We start from the raw sequence: 20,088 nt of genomic DNA on the forward strand, positions 1-20,088 counted from the left end.
TCAAATTTCCATTCAAGCTACAAACAGTAAAACATAAACAAATTATGTCACTGACCCGGAAGTGAACATGTTTGTATTTATAATTAAAATGAAAAAACCTCCAAACCATGTTAACGTACAAGACTACAAGATCGCGCCACTCATCCTAAACTCATCTCCATTCATACTTTGCTTAAAATACCTACTATGTATTGTCGCCATTTCGTTGAACAGTATTAACAGTATTAGAATTTGTTCACAAAATCTAGGCGGTTTAAAGGGAAGGTTTTCTGGGTCACCCACCAATCTTTTTAGCTTATTGTATATATCAGTTGATCAGTTGGCGGCTGTTTCATCGTTAGGGATGGAATCACTTCCCATCAAACCGCCTAAATTTTATGAACAAAGTAGGCCTACAGTACAAATTCCAGCCAGTAACGTAATTTTTCATGTTTATGATCCATGCCGTTTCTGTTGCAATATCTGTGCTCCATGCCAAATAAAAATTGCTTTTATAATGCTAATTCTCATTCTCGATTAAATTATTTTATAATCTTGATACAGTATACTTTGGAATATGACAACGACAACCACCATAAATTCTATGATAGAGGTGTGTAAGGAGCAACTTAAAAACACTCATACTTTCAAGTCAATACATACATTTTATTGCATCGACACCAACGTGTTACGAGCAGTAACACTCACACGCATTTACAGGAAATATTTATAAGGCGTAAAGCCTATTACCTGCAGACATGTTATGTGTAACAAATCCAACAGGGAGCCGACTAAAACATTATGCTCCATGTATTTTATCAATGTAATAACAGCAACACTTCAAAATAAATTAAACCACACAAAAACTCACCAGTGATTTTTTATTTAACAAAAATACTGAACATAATGTAAATGTTGTGCGTTTGTGTGGGATTTATAGGTTATAGAACATTTAAAGATCGTTAATTGGTGTAGGATATTCTTAGGTTCTAGAATCCATACGTAAAAGACAATACAGAATTGTAATTGATAGATTTACTTCATAATATTGAATGTACTGTTTCAAAAGACATTCGACAATATGAATCCTAAATTTTTATACCCTGTGTTTCCAAAATGTTACACTAAAAGTCAATCTGTTAGAGGTGTGATTGTTGAATATTTTAAATTACCAACATAAGAATTTATGTCTCACAAAAACACTTTCCATGCTTAAATTAGTCTATATGTTTATTGTTTACCTATTATAATTTCTACCAACTTAAGAGTGTTTATTATATAGAAATTCACAAATTTTCATTAAACAAGACTGATCACTTGCCTACATGTGAGGTCCAAAATGACAGAATTACTTAAAATAAGAAGTTACAAATTATAGATAGAATTCTTATCTGGCAAGAGTAAGCATAAAGTGTTCTAGGGTAAAGAAATGAATTAAATTAGATACAGAAGGCAAGATTCAGTAGGTTAGAATAAATTAAATATATAATACTTTGCCACATTTTTTTACAAACTGATTGATCTTAGATAGTTCATAAATAGACATCAGTTTAATAATGTTTAGTAAAATAGTTAGTCTACTGGTGTTCTATGTTTGAAATAAACTCAAACACTTCTTTATTTATACCACATAAGAGGAAAGTGTAGGAAGCACCATTGAAGATCACTCAACTTTTGAACTTCTATAAAATACAATATAGTAAACTCTAGTTATATAGAAACTTAAAACATTAACAACAAACTAGTTTAACAAATATTAATAAACTTATTATCTGAACTAATATAAACCTTGACTATAAACCATTCTTTGTACAATACAGTAATCTCAATGATAAAAACTAGTTTGTGAAGTATAGCTTTCGAAAAAAATTAAAAATAATTAAACGTAATAATGTGTTATTACAGTTTACAATTAACAATATTAATAAGCTAGAAATAAAATTGTGCTGAAAATCTGTAACTTGAAGTAAGTTATCTATAGTTTAAGAATATATTTTTTTAAATCTAGACTTACTGGTACTTAAAACTTTATATGTTTAAATATAGCTTCTATGAAAATATATACTTTCAAGTAGAAAACCTATGCATAATTGGTAAGTAGTTATGGATTGTCTACACAAATGCATTTTAGAGCAGTGAACAACTGAAAACATTAAATGTTAACATTCTTGACCTTAGACAAGACATTGACCTCTTGAGAAAAATTGTAATTTTGGTACCTATACCATTTTTAAACATTGTGTTCCTAATATGGTGTGTAAGCTTCAAAGGGTATTTTTTGAAAAAAAAATATAAAAATATGATTAATTAACTGTCTTGGCATCATAATAAATTACAGTTTTTCCCGCTAAACATGATTTTTATCTACATGCCATTTCTTTACAGATTCATTTTCTATGTAAGTATTTGAAGAAACTAGAATAGCCTCCTTAGTAATTTATATTACTACATATTAATTATATTAATGATTAATATAATTACTATATTAATTTTGTTAAATTAATTATTAATTATTAATTATATTAATTATACATATAAAACTCACATTTCACTGATCAAATTTTATTATGGAGATTATTTGAAACTTCAATTATAAGATATTAGAAACATTAAATAAACCACAATACTTGTTTGCGAATGCACTCAATTAAGAAATCATTTTTATGATTTATTTAGATTGTCATAAATAAAATATTTTTTGTACGGTAACAATGATGGTTCACATAGTACTTTGACTAGCATATAAATTGATTTTTAAAGGAGAATATGCATTTGAATTTTCCTAATACCGCCAATTGCTTTTGTGCCACTTTGACCAATACTTGCTGTCAACCCAGGTACCCTTCCCTTAAACCGCCAACATTTTTTGAACGGACTAGTACGGATGGTCAATGCTATAACATTTTGATGAAAACAATGGCAGACTTTTATTACCAGGTAAGCAATTGGGTAGGTGCATCTTGAGCCCAAGATAACAACAGTTTGTGATTGTAATTCAAATTTAATAGTTTGACTCAATGACATTCATTGCGATAAAAATTTACATCTTCTCCCAGGGAAATTTTATTTTATTGCTTCTACCTTCCAAAGTACAGGATTCAAAATCCTACACATTCTTCTATCTTCACCTATATGGTGTACCTACATTTACAAATAAAAATAGCAAAATATAGGAGCTTTGTACAGTGTACAGGTATACACACATCACAGATAAAGGAGCGAGGTGGTGGACAAACATCGGGATACACCAAACTCACGATTAATCAAACAGCCGCAAGGCGAAATACATCTGTCCTTATATCTCGTAGTTTCGGAATTTACTGACGACATCATTGGGAGTGTCAGATTTCCAGCCGGAGGTTTGTCGTCCGCCCCAGTGTATGTTCGCTCCACCTTCAGACGCACGTCGACTGGCCGAGGGCGGTAGTCGTGATGCAGACGACGCACCTGCAGCTACTCCTTCACCAGCTGTCTCTGGTAACATCCTGTCCTTCGTCTTGTAAGAGGTCCAGTGCATTGACTGCAACAAAATTATGGTTAAACTTCAAAATGAATTAAGTTTTAGGAAAGTTTGTCTGAAAACAATAGTGGACACCTTATCATGATTCGGTCTGTATATTGTTAAAAAAACCCGTTTAACTTTTATTATTTAAAGCTACTGGAGTTCATTGATCATAATTTTGTCATTTAAATCTTGGTTATTTTTTATTCAAAGGTTAAGTATTTATCTGACTATGAATGAAACAAGGGTTCAAGCATTGAGTGGAATTAACAAAAGAACTTTGCACCAGTATAAATCCATCTAAAAGCCTTATTTATCCTCCATTACTAAAAGTTTTATCCTAAAGATATCTTAGCATGTTAAAAACTGCATTACAGCGCTACATTTTACCTGCCTCCAGCAATTTGCAGTACATTGGTACCTGATCTATTAAATGGGGATATATTTTGAATATTTCAATGGACATTGTCAGCTTCTTTTTCCACGACATGCTTCTTAATTTTATCAAAGGACAAAACTAGAAGATGAATAAAATTTTCTTGTCCTTTATAGTTAAAACAACTTTAAAGTATAAATAAATTGAAATTAAATAGTGTAAGATGTTTGTAGAGTTAGACATGATCAATGATTTAAAACCATACTTTACCTGATGTACATGTTCCTTCATGCCGAGCCACTGCTTATAGCTGATGGAGATTCCGCTGTGTCGCCATTTATCGTAGTTTGCTCTCTTCTCTGGATCACATAGAATCTCTTTTGCTTCCTGTAAAGTTGTATAAACTGTACGAATCCAAATAAACAACCAATCATTTTTATATGTGGATAGTAGAAAATGTTACTCTTATAAAAACTATAAATTAATTTAAAATGTAGGGAACTTAAAAGTTACAAACGTCACATATAGGGGCGAATATAAGGGGGGCCCAGCTCCCTCAAATAATGAACACAAAAAATAAGAAGGTACCACAATAGATATATTTTTCATGATTTAATGTCAACAATAAAATATAGCGATCTAGGTGAATTTAAAGTGGCATTCAGCGGAAAATTATTTTAAGGGAAAATTTATTATTGAACATTCAAAGAGGTAAATGAACATTCGCTTAGTCTGCAGGTTTGCTGGGACATGGGTATTTTCTTTATAGATGGATTACTAACCACTAAGGTCATGATACTACAATTATTTACTGTTGGTGATTGGAGGGATTCGAACCCAAGTTCCCAGGAGAGATGTCCTAAGCTCCAAACACTAGCCCAGCCTCACATTGTTTACAGAATATAATTTTATGTATTGGTTTTCATAGAGTATTTTTACTATTAAACAAATCCAAAATCTCATTCTCCATAATTACTTAGTTATCTTATCTAAATTGGCTGGTCAATAGCATTTAGTGAAAGACTCAGTGTTCTATAATTGTGGTAACATCTCCTTGACATTGCATCAACTGTAAGAGTAGTTGAGTATTCTCAAGTTAAAAAGTGTATCGTTTACCTAACCTTTTCTTTTAACAGTTGTTTGAAAAAAGTTTTGAATAAGATATCTAGCCTATTAAAAAAATATGCTATACCTTCAATTATGGTTACTATCTGTTTAATTTTATCACAAAATTTACACAATTTGATAAATTTGGTTCCAAAAAAATTATCACCTAAACATTTAAGTGCGACCATGGACATATTTGGCTCACATCAAGTAAATGAGTTCACTTGAGGAAATTTTCATAAAGCAAACATCGTTCTTTGACGATAACTCTCAAATTTTGATCAAACCTCTAAAGCGGCTTCCATTTGGTTGAGTTCACAAACCAGCTCAGTCTGACCAAGGGAAGGGGTTTATTTGAGATCGAGGAGTGTATGATATTTTTGAAAAATGATATTTGGGCTTGGAAGGCGCTCTATCATGAATAAAAATAGTTAATAAACCGTTTTCTTTTAGACAAAATATTTAATAAAATTGTAGCACTTAATATTTTTATCTGTTTTTACTGTCAGTGACTTTTTTTACGTACAAAGACACCAAGATGTACTGTCATGTGTTAAAATTTAAATGAACTTATTGTATGGAATGAGTGGGTCCATTTAATAGTTTAATACATAACAAAACCAGCTAACTTTCAGGCAAGATTATTAGTTGGTGGAAAATTACAGAAAAAGATCAGGAAACACTAACAGATAAAATATGCTTTTATTTATGCAATTTTTTAGTAGGATTGTGAAAGATAATTTAAATTTTTTTTATATTTAGTCTTTGGAATTTCTGCATGTGTAGCCTATATTTGTTCAAAGTTGTTGTAGGCCTATTTTTTAAAACATATGCAGTTAAGCTTTTGATTTACAAACTTATTACTTTTTTTAGGTTACATATACAGTATTACAGAAATTTATATCGTATGTTAATATTAAAATTAAAGTTGTATAGGAACAACAGTAGATTAGATTTTAAATATTTGGTATAAGTTTCTAATGAAAGAATCAATAGTATTTAAAAAACAAGTTTACCTTGAGTTGTTGAAACTTGGCTTCAGCTTCCTTGTTTCCTTCATTCTTGTCAGGATGGTATTGCAGGGCCAACACTTTGTACTCCGCTGTTATTTGTTCTTCCTGTAGAAAAGAAAAACACTGTCAGATATCAATTTGGTATTCATACAAGTAAGATTAGAATTTAGAGAGACAGTGCTATTAAAATATAAATACTTAATGACCATCAACAGAGCCCTGTTAAATACAACGGTCTCTAGAAAAATAATGGGTATGAAATCCAAACACCATACTAATTAATCAATAATAATGTTACAGATTGTGCACATAGCTTTAGAAATACACACAAAACATAAAGAACACATGTACTTTAACCACAAAATAACAAAGACAAATCATGGAAATAAATAACAGTACAACAATTAAATCAGCTGGTATAGTAGTTTACGCAACGATCGCGTAAAGACAGTCTTTAAGACACGATTAAAGCTAAGAGCCTTGGCGATTGCCTTTAAAACTTTTACGAGTGTCTTAAAGGCTAATTACCACGCGAGTTGCGTACACTACTTTACCTACGACCGTTTTTAATTACTAATAATCACTACTCATAACGTCTAAGAGAGGTTATGTTTTAGTTTATAACCTCTCATTGCCACTGATTCTGATGCAAAGACTCAATGTCCCAACCAGAACCACTCACTCATTGTATATTAAATTAAATTGGTCTTTACAGCTGATAGGTTGACATTCAAAGCGTTGCAAATTTACTTATTTTTTCTTAATCCTTGATCGTCATTGGTCCATTACTCGTATTGTTAAGAAAAACAAAGCTGTCAAGTAGTCTTTTTCTTTTTGCAAATAACTTTTAAATGGTGTTTAAAACATGTTTTTTTCACTATACATTTGAACAAAAGCAAACTTTCATAATTAATTATTTGAAAATCTACAGGGAGTGAGCTTTCCAGCGAAAGCTTTTTTATTAATTAAACAAATCGGTCCACTAGAACTGTCAATTAAGCTGTACCTTTTTACTATTATACTTCAGTATCCAATAGGCAATGGTTGTACAAAGATTTTCAAAACGGAATTATTATAAGAGTAGATTTAACTCCTCTTAAGTGTTTCCATATAACAGTAATAAAAGTGTTGAGAGGATGCCTCATAGTATAGTTGTAAAAGAGTTCTAAAAATACTAATTAGCAATAAGCATTTGTATTTGATTGAAAGAAAAACTATTAATTTTACTGAAGAGAATTTGTGTTACAATCATTTTAGTTGGAGTAATAGTAGGGTACTGCAAAATTTACTGTATAATTATCGTCCATGTATTACGCAGATGTTTCTATTACATAACATGGCTTCTCGCATGGTTCTAGAACCCCCATTGTTAATAGTGTTAATACTGTACAGTATTAGTTACAGAATTTTAATACTGAATTGAAAATTTTAAATCTATGTATTAATACGCAATACTAGACAACAAATTGTTTGTAATAGTTGAATAATTGATTTACTTTGCATCGTATTTTACTGAATTATCATATTGTAATTTTGTGTGATGAAGTGAATGTTTAAAAGTGATTATTCACAGTGCAGTTACCCTCTACATTACCATTTTATCATGGAATTTACAATGTGTATCAAAAATCCTTTACAGTGTTTTCTGTTGTTTGGTTAACCTTCGTATTTTATTTGAATTTAAAATTAAATGCCACCAGAAAGACCAAGAACTGTTATAAGTGGCTGGAGGGAGCGAACGTGACCGCTTTCATCAACCTCCCAATGGAACATTTGACGGATACAGAGTGGCAGTAGGCCTACCACCGTGGTGATACATCCAACCTTGGACAAATAAACACTAAAAGTTTACATTGTCGTGGCTTACATTTTAAGCAGAAAAGACTGGCCGTGACGGTTAGATTATTACTCTTTGTTGCCATAAATGAAAGGTTCGTTTTTTGCGGAATTCAATTAAAAAATATGCGGGAAATAAGGACACATGCCAAACCATTTGCCCAATCTTTTAAGAATGTGGAAGAAATTTTTAGGGACGAGAGCTCCGAGGAGTCAAGTGAAATTCTTATGTACATAATAAGAGACAAAATTCCCTCGCTACAATGATGCTACCTGTTAGATGTCGCAGCTATTTTTGAAGCTCAAAACAGAGCACCACCTGGCCAAATAAATCATAGTTTTTTAACTAATCATGTTAAACGCGTATTCATTCTAGATCCGTCGTTATATACACTTGCTTGCCCTCTCATTTTCCCAACCGGAGACTTTGGTTGGGGCCCCTAATTAAAACACGAATAAAACATAACATATCGTAGAAATAATTTAACTATGCTATAGAACGTGTCGTACTGGTTGGTGTCAAGAGATGTATTTAGCTTACTACATTATGTCTGAAAAGCTCACTTTACAGTGTGTGGTTGTAATCTACTTGCTCATAGAGTGCACCCGCCAACTGTACATAAGAGATAACATAACATAACCAATGCAGTATGAGACCGGTTCCATATTTCAATATTGTAGATTACTTATACAATTTTTTACAACATATTTCAAATTTATATAATCAGTCATACAAATTACTTTAGAGTGACTCTTTGATTGAGCTCTTGCTGTTTATGTTTTTGGTCTATATTCTCTTATTACAAGTAGCATTTTTGCTCGATTTCGATCATTGGGTTATCTAGTAATTTATCAATACAACAACTGTTGTGCTCACTGTAACAGAAGACATAACAATTATTTAATCTAATAAACTAACTCTGTGGGTACTATTTTATTTATCAGTTACAGTAGATTAAACATAGGATACTTTTTAAATATTCCTAACTAATTTGGTTTGAAAAGAATGTTTAATGTCAACATAAACAATTTTAAGCAATAAATATGAAATTGTACAACATGAGTACTCGTAAATAACAAACATTTTAAATGGTTGTGTTTTGTGTTCTTTATTTCACACATTCAAATGTCGTTTAAACTAATTGTATAGTGTTATAACAAAAAGTTTACAATTTTAACGAAAAATAAAAAAAAATCTTTAGAAAAATTGTATAAAAAATTATATACGTAGGCCTACTTTATTAGTATCAATTAACAAATGCATACAAATATGTAGAGGTATGGAAAGAGGTTCCGTAAACATGTAAAATCGTTATACATAAACTAAGCATTATATTTTGAAAAAGTTAATTATCTAAAATGTAAGCACACATATAACACAATAATATATAATATATACACAAGTAAGGGTTTATATTTAAATCAAGGATTCACTTACTAGGCAGTTTTAACTGTATGTTGAGTACTAAATAAGTGAGATTTAAGAAGGAGTCAGTGCGAATGCTTCGCACGGGTGAGCTAGTAACATTTAAGTGTCTCTTTTTATAAGAGGTCTCATTTCGATTAATTATAACAAGTTTACTGGTAGCGGAAACATTACTAGAGAATATACCGGTTCCTACCATCAAATAAAAAAATAGACCCTAACTTAAATGAAAATAAGTTTAGCAGCATCGTATGACGGGTGATAACGAATAATTAAAAGGTTTCAAGGTTATCAATCATCTAAAATACTTTTAAAATCCAATAATATAGCGATGTAAACAGCTTTATCTCGACAAAACAAAACAGAACTGATAAGTAGCCGTTCTACCAATAAAGTACATAAAAAAGCATTCAATGTAGCAAATTTCAAAGTGAATCAAGCAAACAAGGAAAATTCAACAGGTAGTGTTTGTAAACAAGATTATAGCATATCGTTGTAGTAAACTCCTTCAGCATCTCTTCAACAATTACTTCCGTACTTCTTGCATGTAATAAAAATTTAAATATTTTTTAATACAATTTGACGATACATTTGCAAACTACAATCTGTTTTATACCTAGGAATTTCCGGAATCAATACGTCCTAGTATAATCTTTCACCAACTTAAGATCTAAAACTGGTGTTTACCGTTGCGTTCTCGTCACATCCCAGGATTCCGTAGAGGTCTTCCTCTTCCTTCTTCTGGTAGTTGAGGATTCCTTCGACACTAGTCATGACTTCACAGCACTAAAGGTCTACGTAAGCTTGTTATGTCGGAGGTGACGACACGGCGGAGGCTACACTGGTTGTGACTTTCACCGACGCGCGCGCCCCTAGCGGGCAGCTGTGGAGGTAGGTAACGATCCTGTCTTACCTGTTATCAATACTATCACTTGACCCTGCCGATCTCGATGGCAAAGTGACGAGAAACTGAAACTGGACGTGAACTGATTGCGGGCGTCAAATTGTGGAAAATGATTCGTTTGAGCGTTAAAATGGTAATCGCTGAAAAAACTGATTTCAAATTAGTTTATCGCGTAGGGTTTGATTCTTTGACTATTTATAAAACCAATAGTCAATGGTTGAGTACACCATTGTAAAGTATAATTTATTCAGTCTTAGGATTATTATTATCATCTTACCTTATTATCATCTTAATCCTTTACCTAAGAGGGATTGATGGCGACAAAACTTTCAATTTACATAAATAACATACATTAGAACAAACTGACATAGGTACATATAAAACATACATTTACAACTATGGCATGTGGAAAGGTGGATTAGTAACCTTCCGGATTAGTTCAGGAATTCCCCTTCCATTCCTTTTATTGGCTTGTTAAACTTCTTACTAAAAATCCTTAAAATCAAAGTGGTAAAATTGTGATGAATATTGAGGCAAGAAATCAACCGTCAAACATATGATTTATATCAAGATAAATTATTTAGGACCTTTGACACTCCTGTGAAGTGGACAATTTATGGTTGCCAAATGGAGGAATTCCCAAAGTGAATACTTTATGCCAAATAACCGAATTGCTCTTACTGGATGTTGAATGTAACACTGGTTTGCAAAAGTATATGGCTATGCAATCATACGATTATTTCAACGAGTTATATTGACTTATAGGTTATATGTCGTTATATATGACTTAAGCTTGCACCATATTTGGTGGAATTATACGCCACAATGATTTCCAACTGGACATCTAATATTTAAAAATTGATCACAAACATAATACACAACCTAAACCATAACCTATCGTCATAAACAATCAAAGCATATCTGTAAAATCGTTCAACCATTTCTAACACTAATTGATTTCCACAAAATTAACCTTGATATAAAACTCACTACTCTAACATTATTGTTATAATTTAGAAAGTACCTACTCGAGTTAAAACGAGAATGTTTGAAACTAATCTAGTTAAAACCTCGCCAAGTCCTTGATTTGCGTGTTTTAATCCATTATCAACGTAGAGGGATGTCCCTTCGCTAATAAGTTGATCTGAATAAAACAGAACTTTGGCTAAATACGCACAATTTGCTGTCATTATTGTGTTATATTCTCAAATTTTCTAGGCTGTCTGTAAATGTAGGTCATTTGGAAAACGTGTTTACCTACGACCGTTTTTTAAAGTAGCCATTTCAGTCCAGTTCTTAGAATTGAAAAGTTTCACTTTACAGCTGTTTACTTTCATATCAGCATAGTTTCATTTCATATCAGCATAGTTTTTCTCATATCCACACAGGTAACGGACCAATGAGGTTCAAGTATTGAGAGAAAAGAATTAAAATTGTAATGCTTCGAACGTCAACTAATCAGCTGATCAGTTGACCAATTTAATTGTTGATCCGACTTGTTCATGTTGATACTCGCGTATTCTTAATTAAGTTGGTGGAAGTCCAAAAATGAATTAAATATTTGCCGAATTGTACCTGATAGGTCCGTGAAGTTGGCGTACCCATATTAGCGTATCCACTTTTGATCATACCAATCGTTAGTTCATCGTTAGTTCTCGATAGTTCCCAAATTTTTTCGTTAGTTCTCAAAAAATAAAAAAGTTATAGCCGATTATAAATGGGTACGCTAACTTCACACTTCCGGGTTCTAGCACGCGCCGTTTTCTGAGGAGAAATGTTTACATCTATATACCAATCGTTAGTTCTTCGTTAGTCCTCGATAGTTCCCAATTTTTTTCGTTAGTTCTCAAAAAATAAAAAAGTTATGAGGCATACAAAGTGGGTACGCTAACTTCACAATTGTACAATTTCCAGCGGGAACAGTTTTTTTACCATAAATGCCTATATCTATATACCAATCGTTAGTTCTTCGTTAGTTCTCGATAGTTCTCCAAAATTAACGTTAGTTCTCAAAATATAAAAAAGTTACGAAGCATAAAAAGTGGGTACGCCAACTTCACAGTTATAGAATTTCCAGCGGGCACAGTTTTTTTACTATAAATGCCTATATCTATACACCAATCGTTAGTTCTTCGTTAGTTCTCGATAGTTCTCCAATATTTACGTTAGTTCTCAAAAAATAAAAAAGTTAAGAGGCATACAAAGTGGGTACGCCAACTTCACAATTATAGAATTTCCAGCGGGCACAGTTTTTTTACTATAAATACCTATATCTATATACCAATCGTTAGTTCTTCGTTAGTTCTCGATAGTTCTCCAATATTTACGTTAGTTCTCAAAAAATAAAAAAGTTAAGAGGCATACAAAGTGGGTACGCTAACTTCACAATTGTTTATTAATTAATTATTAATTAAACAATTAAAAATTAATTAAACTAATCGTTTGTATTGTTTGTATTTGTTTGTGTTCGGTATTAGTATTATAAAATTACATCATTAAACGTAACACGTTACGAGTGACAGTTGCACGGATCGAGACTGGAAGGTCATACGGACTTGAACAAACTGGAGACTGGAGTAGTGGATGGAATAAATGTGTACAACACATTACTAGCATGGCGTATTGGGTATGGCGGGGTCGAGACAATATTTATTTAGTTGTATAGTAGTATACTGTAAGCATTTTTCGTTGAATGAAGGTGCGCGCTGGAAATCAGAAGCATTAAATAAGTTTATCTATTGATTATTGGCTATACGTATATTTATTTAATTTTTTTAGAACTAACAAAATAAATGAGTGAGCCCATCTTACGATTAATATTAAGATATAGGCACTTTTAGTCAGACAAGGGTGCACGCTAGTAATGATTTGGGTTTGAGGTTGGCATAACCACGTTTAAGACCTTATTGCCTTTTTATTTTTTAAGAACTAGTAATAATATTGGGGAACTAACACGACATAACGAAGAACTAAAAATTGGTAAATAGATATAAGCGTTTTTAGTCAGAAAACGGTGCCCGCAGGAAATTTTATAAATTTGAAGTCAGCGTACTCACTTTGTACGCCTCGTAACTTTTTTATTTTTTTGAGAACTAACGTAAATATTACAGAACTATCGAGAACTAACGAAGACCTAACGATTGGTATATAGATATAGGCATTTATAGTCAGAAAAAGGTGCCCGCTGGAAATTGTATAATTGTGAAATTAGCGAACCCTCTTTGTATGCCTCGTAACTTTTTTATTTTTTGAGAACTAACGTAAATATTGGAGAACTATCGAGAACTAACGAAGAACTAACGATTGGTATATAGATACAGGCATTTATAGTCAGTAAACAGTGCCCGCTGGAAATTCTATAGTTGTGAAGTTGGCGTACCCACTTTTTATGCTTCGTAACTTTTATTTTTTGAGAACTAACGTAAATATTGAAGAACTATCGAGAACTAACGAAGAACTAACGATTGGTGTATAGATATAAGCATTTATAGTCAGTAAACAGTGCCCGCTGGAAATTCTATAGTTGTGTAGTTGGCGTACCCACTTTTTATGCTTCGTAACTTTTTATTTTTTGAGAACTAACGTAAATATTGAAGAATTATCGAGAACTAACGAAGAACTAACGATTGGTGTATAGATATAGCCTAAGCATTTATAGTCAGAAAACGGTGCCTGCTGGAAATTGTATAGTTGTGAAGTTAGCGTACCCACTTTGTATGCCTCTTAACTTTCTTATTTTTTGAGAACTAACGTAAATATTGGAGAACTAACGAAGAACTAACGATTGGTATATAGATATAGGCATTTATAGTAAAAAAAACTGTTCCCGCTGGAAATTGTACAATTGTGAAGTTAGCGTACCCACTTTGTATGCCTCTTAACTTTTTTATTTTTTGAGAACTAACGTAAATATTTGAGAACTATCGAGAACTAACGAAGAACTAACGATTGGTATATAGATATAGGTATTTATAGTAAAAAAACTGTGCCCGCTGGAAATTCTATAATTGTGAAGTGTGCGTACCCACTTTGTATGCCTCTTAACTTTTTTATTTTTTGAGAACTAACGTAAATATTGGAGAACTATCGAGAACTAACGAAGAACTAACGATTGGTATATAGATATAGGCATTTATAATAAAAAAACTGTGCCCGCTGGAAATTCTATAACTGTGAAGTTGGCGTACCCACTTTTTATGCTTCGTAACTTTTTTATTTTTTGAGAACTAACGTTAATTTTGGAGAACTATCGAGAACTAACGAAGAACTAACGATTGGTATATAGATATAGGCATTTATAGTAAAAAAAACTGTTCCCGCTGGAAATTGTACAATTGTGAAGTTAGCGTACCCACTTTGTATGCCTCTTAACTTTTTTATTTTTTGAGAACTAACGTTAATATTGGAGAACTATCGAGAACTAACGAAGAACTAACGATTGGTATATAGATATAGGTATTTATAGTAAAAAAACTGTGCCCGCTGGAAATTCTATAATTGTGAAGTTGGCGTACTCACTTTGTATGCCTCTTAACTTTTTTTTTGAGAACTAACGTAAATATTGGAGAACTATCGAGAACTAACGAAGAACTAACGATTGGTATATAGATATAGGCATTTATAGTAAAAAAACTGTGCCCGCTGGAAATTCTATAACTGTGAAGTTGGCGTACCCACTTTTTATGCTTCGTAACTTTTTTATTTTTTGAGAACTAACGTTAATTTTGGAGAACTATCGAGAACTAACGAAGAACTAACGATTGGTATATAGATATAGGCATTTATAGTAAAAAAACTGTTCCCGCTGGAAATTGTACAATTGTGAAGTTAGCGTACCCACTTTGTATGCCTCTTAACTTTTTTATTTTTTGAGAACTAACGTTAATATTGGAGAACTATCGAGAACTAACGAAGAACTAACGATTGGTATATAGATATAGTCATTTATAGTAAAAAAACTTTGCCCGCTGGAAATTCTATAATTGTGAAGTTGGCGTACTCACTTTGTATGCCTCTTAACTTTTTTTTTTTTAGAACTAACGTAAATATTGGAGAACTATCGAGAACTAACGAAGAACTAACGATTGGTATATAGATATAGTCATTTATAGTAAAAAAACTGTGCCCGCTGGAAATTCTATAACTGTGAAGTTGGCGTACCCACTTTTTATGCTTCGTAACTTTTTTATTTTTTGAGAACTAACGTTAATTTTGGAGAACTATCGAGAACTAACGAAGAACTAACGATTGGTATATAGATATAGGCATTTATGGTAAAAAAAACTGTTCCCGCTGGAAATTGTCCAATTGTGAAGTTAGCGTACCCACTTTGTATGCCTCATAACTTTTTTATTTTTTGAGAACTAACGAAAAAATTTGGGAACTATCGGGGACTAACGAAGAACTAACGATTGGTATATAGATGTACACATTTCTCCTCAGAAAACGGCGCGTGCTAGAACCCGGAAGTGTGAAGTTAGCGTACCCACTTATAATCGGCTATAACTTTTTTATTTTTTGAGAACTAACGAAAAAATTTGGGAACTATCGAGAACTAACGATGAACTAACGATTGGTATGATCAAAAGTGGATACGCTAATATGGGTACGCCAACTTCACGGACCTGTACCTGATACAATATTATTTATGGTAAGAATGCTGCTATCAATGTAATATTTAACGAAGTTTAACAAACACGTAATTACAGGAAATCAGCTGATTATGCAACAAGTCGTTGCATCACTTTCAGTGGCAATGACAATACACGAAAACATAACCTCTCTAAAAAGTTATCAGTAGTGATTGTTAGTAATTAAATCCAGATTGATAGTAATTAAAAAGGGCTTATCCCAACTCCGCGCAGTGGTCAGAAATCTGTCAAAACCGACTGTCCAACTCCGCGCAGTGGTCACTTCTGATCCCTCGTGGCACATGTCCAACTCCGCGCAGTGGTCAATTTTGGCTCTCACAGCCCTGACGGCTGAGAGTTGGTGTTTGAACTTTGAAATTGTGTTATACTTTATGTTATGTTTATCATTTATAGGAAAGTAAAGAGATAAGATATACCTAAAACAGGAGATGAAGCTTAAAAACCACTAATATAAGAAGTTTTAAAAAGTCCGTGAGAAAGAGTGACTGAATTTATACGTTCCAAATTCTACAATGTACTCTCTCATTCATATTACTGGGCTTATGAGCTCTCTGAACTTTAGTGCCAAGTTCAAAAATATTAGTTTTGTATACAACCGCAGATTGCTATAACAAATTAGCTGTAATCTCTGTTTCATACAACAGTTAGCTACACACCTCAAATTGGAAAAAAATGGCCTACAAACTTCTATGTTTTTTATGACTTGCAATACAAAATTATATCAATAGCCTACTTAAAGCAGCATAGGAAGTTGAATAAAACTTCAGACTTCAAAATTGACTTTATATTTAATTACTCTACGTACAAAATGTTCAAAATTCCAGGGCAAGTGAGCCAAAATTGGTCAAATTAATCATCGTTAACGTAAACATCGTGTATATTATTTACAAACCAAACAACAACAAAAAAAGAACAATTCATTTAAATATCTGTACTAAAAATAAAATAAAAATTATTAGCCTACTAAAATTTTATAAGTAAAATATTTACAAATTTACAAAAGTTCACTTATTTTAAACCATAATATATTAATATAGTTTTAAACAATAATTATAAGCTTTAAAATGCGAAGCAATATTAACCTTAGTAAAACATTTTACAATCGTAAATCTCTTATATTCATACGTGAGGGCTATTTTTTGTGAACAAAACTCCTCCGTTATTTCTGGACCGATTTTAACGATTGAGGTGTCAAATAATTCGTCTCAATTCGTAGTTTTGCATAAAGGTTTTAGAATTTAAATAATCTTACCCTCTTAAAAACTGCTAAAGGCATGAGTGCTTGGAAATGCATTTATTTTACACTTAACTATTGACATTTCACAAAAACACTTATTACCCTGCCTCGTGTAGCAAACCTATGTGTACTTATTAAACTAATGATATTTAAATAGGGAATAAATAGTATATTTTGAAATATATATTTTACTGGTAATGCAATCAGGCAAATGGAAGTTCGCTTAGTCTGCAGTTTCGCTGCGGCGGGGGTATAACGTAATAACAGCAGCAAACTTTTTGGAAACTTCAACTCACGTCCATGCAAATGTGCTGTAGCCTTTGTTTTGGTAAACACTTTACCAAAATAACTACCGTAGATATTAGGAGTGGCCACAGCGCGGAGTTGGACTTGACACTAAAAGTGACCACCGCGCGGGGTTGGGCTGAACCCTTCGGGGGCCATAAAACTTTTCCTCGGATTAAATTTGACCACTGCGCGGAGTTGGGCAATCCCCATTAAAAAACGGTCGTAGGTAAAGTAGTGTACGCAACTCGCGTTAATAGTCTTTACGACGCTCGCAGAAGTTTTTAAATTTTCTACTCGTGTCGTAAAGACTCACTTAACGCAATCGTTGCTTAAACTACTATTACCTATGACCGTTTATTAAACTAGCCGTTACAGTTCAGTTCATATAATTGAAAAGATACACGTATCATAATTGTTTTGCTTAACAACTCAAATAATGGACCAATGAGGTTAAATGATTGAGAGAAAAGAAGTAAGAATGTAATGCTTCGAACTTCGACTAATCAGCTGTTAAGGCCAATTTAATTGTTGAGTGGAACAATTAGTTTTTGGTACAATGTTTTGTTGCATCACTGTCAGTTGCAATGAGAGGTTATAAACGAAAACATAACCTCAGTAGTGATTGTTAGTAATTAAAAAAACTGTCGTAGGTAATGTATTAGTCTACTCAACTCGCGTAAATATAGTGTTAACGACACTCGTAGAAGATTTAAGGCACTCGCCAAGGCTCGTATCTTTAATTTCTACTTGTGTCGTTAAAGCGATCGTTGCGTAAACTACAATAAAAACCTTCGTCAAACTTGGAATAATCCAATTAAATGTAACAGGAAAGAAACTGTGTTGGCAAGAAAGCAATGACTAATATTTTTCATTGGAGGATGTCATAAATTAATTGTTGAATTGTATACTCATTCTTCAGCAATATTTGGTAAAAATACTTGCCTATAAAAAATATTATAGGTTGCGTCCCCTAACTGAATTGGCAATAAACCAATGTATACATACATGTGTTGCATTTTTTGTTACGTTTAGAACCAATTATAGGATTAGTATTTTTCCCCTCTAGTACGCTAGGCACGAGCCTGGGATTGTTTTCACATTACTTCAGGCTAGACCTAGGGGTTGCGGCATTATCACTTCGATAAAATCCATTGGTGACTTGTGGGGATCGAACCCGGGCCCTCAGGGACTGAAGTCCCGCGCTCTAACCTCTATGCCAGCTCGCTCCCCCATAGGATTAGTACTGGATAGTTTAACCATTTATGCTTCAACTACCGATATGTCGGACACCATGAGTACCATAACAACACCTTTACCTACACTAATGCGACAATCGACAATGGTGCAACTGAGAGTAGATTGCTGGTCTGTAGCTGAGTTTGTAGAGGCCCACCCAGGAATAAACTGTGGACAGCTCTCGTCGAAGTTTACTGGACGAGTGGACTCTTTTGCACTTCTGGGCAGATATTTTGCTACATTTTCCAATTAAAATTGAGCAATGGAAATAAGGAGGAGGTTTGAAACTTATATCAACAGTAATTATTAGTTGATTCGTGGAAAAAGATAATTGATTGTTGTATTAGTTGACATGCCGACTTGTTCTTTGACTATTAAAACACAAGTATACTAAAGTCTATAACGTTTAGAACCAATAAGGTTTAGTATTCTATTCATGTATACTAAGGGTGCATTCTGGGGTGGACACACAACTAGACGTATTTCACCCCAACATTTATGGGACGAGGGAAATAGGTCCAGTTTTGATCCATCAAAATCATTTTATCCTTTCACAAGATCATACCGGCGATCTTTCCAGGGCCCTAATCATCCGGCTAAAACTTACCCAGCATCGTACACCAACATGGGTAGAACGCCTTAAACAAATTCCTTGCAATATATGCAATGTATACTGTAACTGAAATCCGCCGTAAACCCGACTGAATCACTCTACTCCTTGGCTAAAAAGGGAACACGAGAGTTTTTGCTCTGTCTGACACAATATCTTGCAAGGAAATGGTTGTAACAATTCAATCATGACAGTTCTTTCCTTTTCAGCACACTTTGTCTACTATCGCTCCTGTATTGACAGATGCCAAATACCAACCAATACCGAGGCACACAGGCCTAGACCCAGATATCCCTCTCCCCCTCCACCACTGTGATCAGCTGGTCACACTCAGAGGTCAGCTGAGTCATGACGTCACGTATCTGGTTTGTCCGACCTTGAAATCTGAGGAATTTCCACATTCACCAGCATACAATACTGACAGTCAACTATATATCACTTGTGTAATTTCTTAGGTTGAAGTCAAAGAAAAATTAATTTAAAATTATCAATAAATTAACTTAGACGTTACCATAGATAAAAGGAGCTTTTAATCTATGACGTTACCACGATTACTAGAAAAATACCGGTATATATCATAAACATAAACAAATGACGTTGTTGGCCCGAATCCTATACTAATATCATTGAACATATGTTTTGGCAGTTCCATTTAAGCAATGTTAAATAATGTTTATTTTTCGGGCCAAAAACGTCATTTGTTTATGTTTATGATGCATACCGGTATTTTTCTAGTAATCGTGGACGTTACTAAACACGAAGGAGAAAACATAATATCTTCGAACATTGAATGTATGGTCGGTTAAGTACGGTCTCGAGAAAATTAATCAGTTTACTTTATCCTTAGTTCTAGGATAGTTGTAGGTGTAAGTAGCAGGTCTAGTGTAGTGTTATGTCAAAAACTAACCGTTATCATAGACGAG

General features: G+C 33.1%; 1 protein-coding gene across 1 annotated transcript; it reads right to left on the bottom strand.

The window, feature by feature from the left end:
• Nucleotides 1-624: 624 nt before the first annotated feature.
• Nucleotides 625-10,070, bottom strand: LOC128990661 (J domain-containing protein-like). The gene is made up of 4 exons (XM_054413159.1): nt 9,927-10,070; nt 5,981-6,082; nt 4,128-4,244; nt 625-3,499 (listed from the first exon to the last, which is right to left on the bottom strand). The coding sequence occupies exons 1-4, from the start codon at nt 10,011-10,013 to the stop codon at nt 3,275-3,277; spliced, it is 531 nt and encodes a 176-aa protein (XP_054269134.1). The 5' UTR covers nt 10,014-10,070; the 3' UTR covers nt 625-3,274.
• Nucleotides 10,071-20,088: the final 10,018 nt, after the last annotated feature.

The sequence above is a fragment of the Macrosteles quadrilineatus genome, unplaced genomic scaffold (assembly GCF_028750875.1).
Source record: "Macrosteles quadrilineatus isolate MER2022 unplaced genomic scaffold, UCM_ALF_1.0 Scaffold_3__2_contigs__length_128488019, whole genome shotgun sequence".
Taxonomy (NCBI): Eukaryota; Metazoa; Arthropoda; class Insecta; order Hemiptera; family Cicadellidae; genus Macrosteles; species Macrosteles quadrilineatus.